The sequence below is a fragment of the Chondrus crispus genome, genomic scaffold, assembly GCF_000350225.1.
Source record: "Chondrus crispus Stackhouse genomic scaffold, scaffold_97, whole genome shotgun sequence".
Classification (NCBI taxonomy): domain Eukaryota; phylum Rhodophyta; class Florideophyceae; order Gigartinales; family Gigartinaceae; genus Chondrus; species Chondrus crispus.
The window spans coordinates 72,501-73,829 of NW_005178874.1; the positions used below are offsets into that span (position 1 = coordinate 72,501).

The 1,329-nt window shown below is 58.2% G+C and overlaps 1 protein-coding gene across 1 annotated transcript; it reads right to left on the reverse strand.

Moving 5' to 3' along the window:
• Window positions 1-928: 928 nt before the first annotated feature.
• CHC_T00008213001 (hypothetical protein) lies at window positions 929-1,150 on the reverse strand. Its single transcript, XM_005712316.1, has one exon. It carries the CDS (start codon window positions 1,148-1,150, stop codon window positions 929-931), a length of 222 nt encoding a protein of 73 aa, XP_005712373.1.
• Window positions 1,151-1,329: the final 179 nt, after the last annotated feature.

The following is a 1,329-nucleotide window of genomic DNA, read 5'->3' on the forward strand; positions in this document are numbered from 1 at the left end:
GGAGGCGCATGCTCTTCCTCAGGAAGAGGCAGCAGATCCTCAGCAAGAGCTACGAGGAGTGCAGGAGGATCACCGCCCTGTACTCCAAGACCTTCTACCTCGGCACCGCCCTGCTCAACCCGGACAAGAGGAAGGCCGTCTGGGCCGTGTATACCTGGTGCCGCCGCACGGATGACCTTGTCGACGGCCCGCGCGTGAGCCAGCGCTCGGCCGACCTGCTCCCAATGCTGGCCGACTGGGAGCTCCGCCTGGAAAACATTTTTGACGGCCGCGCGACCGATGCCCTGGACCTGGCCATGGCGGACACCATCGCTAACTATCCTGACGTCACCATCTCCCCGTTCCGCGACATGATCAAGGGCATGATCATGGACGTCGAGCAGGACCGCTTCGAAACCTTTGACGACTTGTACCTCTACTGCTACAGGGTCGCCGGCACCGTCGGCCTCATGACCCTCCCCATCATGGGCACGGTCGAACCCGGCCAGCAGGGCCTGGCCGCCGCCACCAAGGCCGCCCTCGCACTTGGCATCGGCCTGCAGCTTACCAACATCCTCCGCGACGTCGGCGAGGACAGGCTCCGAGGCCGCATCTACCTCCCGCTGGAGGACCTGCGCCGCTTCAACTACACCGAGGAGGACCTCTTCAACTGCGTCCTCGACTCGCGGTACAAGAACCTCATCAAGTTCCAGATCGCTCGCGCGAGGGGCTACTTTAGGCAGGCCCAGAAGGGCGTCCATCTGCTCGCTGAGGACTCCCAGTTGCCGGTCCAGGCCTCGCTTGACATGTACTCGCAGATTCTCAACGTCCTCGAAGAAAACGACTATGACAACTTCAACAAGCGCGCCTACGTCTCCAAATCCAGAAAAATCGCCACCGTACCCGTCAGCTACTTGAAGACAAGGCACTCGGCAGCGTGGAAACCTCTTCAAACTGCCGCTGAGTTTTTGCTCAACGCGAAGACCGACGCCTTGCAGTAGCTGCACAAAATATCCGCCCCCAAGTCCTCGTCCTCGTCCTCCTCCCCTGTCGCCGATTTGATTCTTCTTTTGACGACCGGTTGCGGGCAGTGCTCCAACATTGCTCGTCGCAGTATTATGTGAGAGCCTGTTTGAATCGCGCTTTGCCCATGTACAAGTTTGTCTTTCATCCACCCCCCCCCCCCCCTTTCCCTTTTTTTCGCGGGTTGGGGGTTTCGAAAAACCCCGGCCGGCTCCACTGGATGTGTCCGTGTCCTGATTAACAAATATTCCCTACTTAAAATAAAAATGTTAATATTTTCACACCTCTTGCTGTTCTTTTTGTCAGTAGGGTAAGGTTATGCTATGT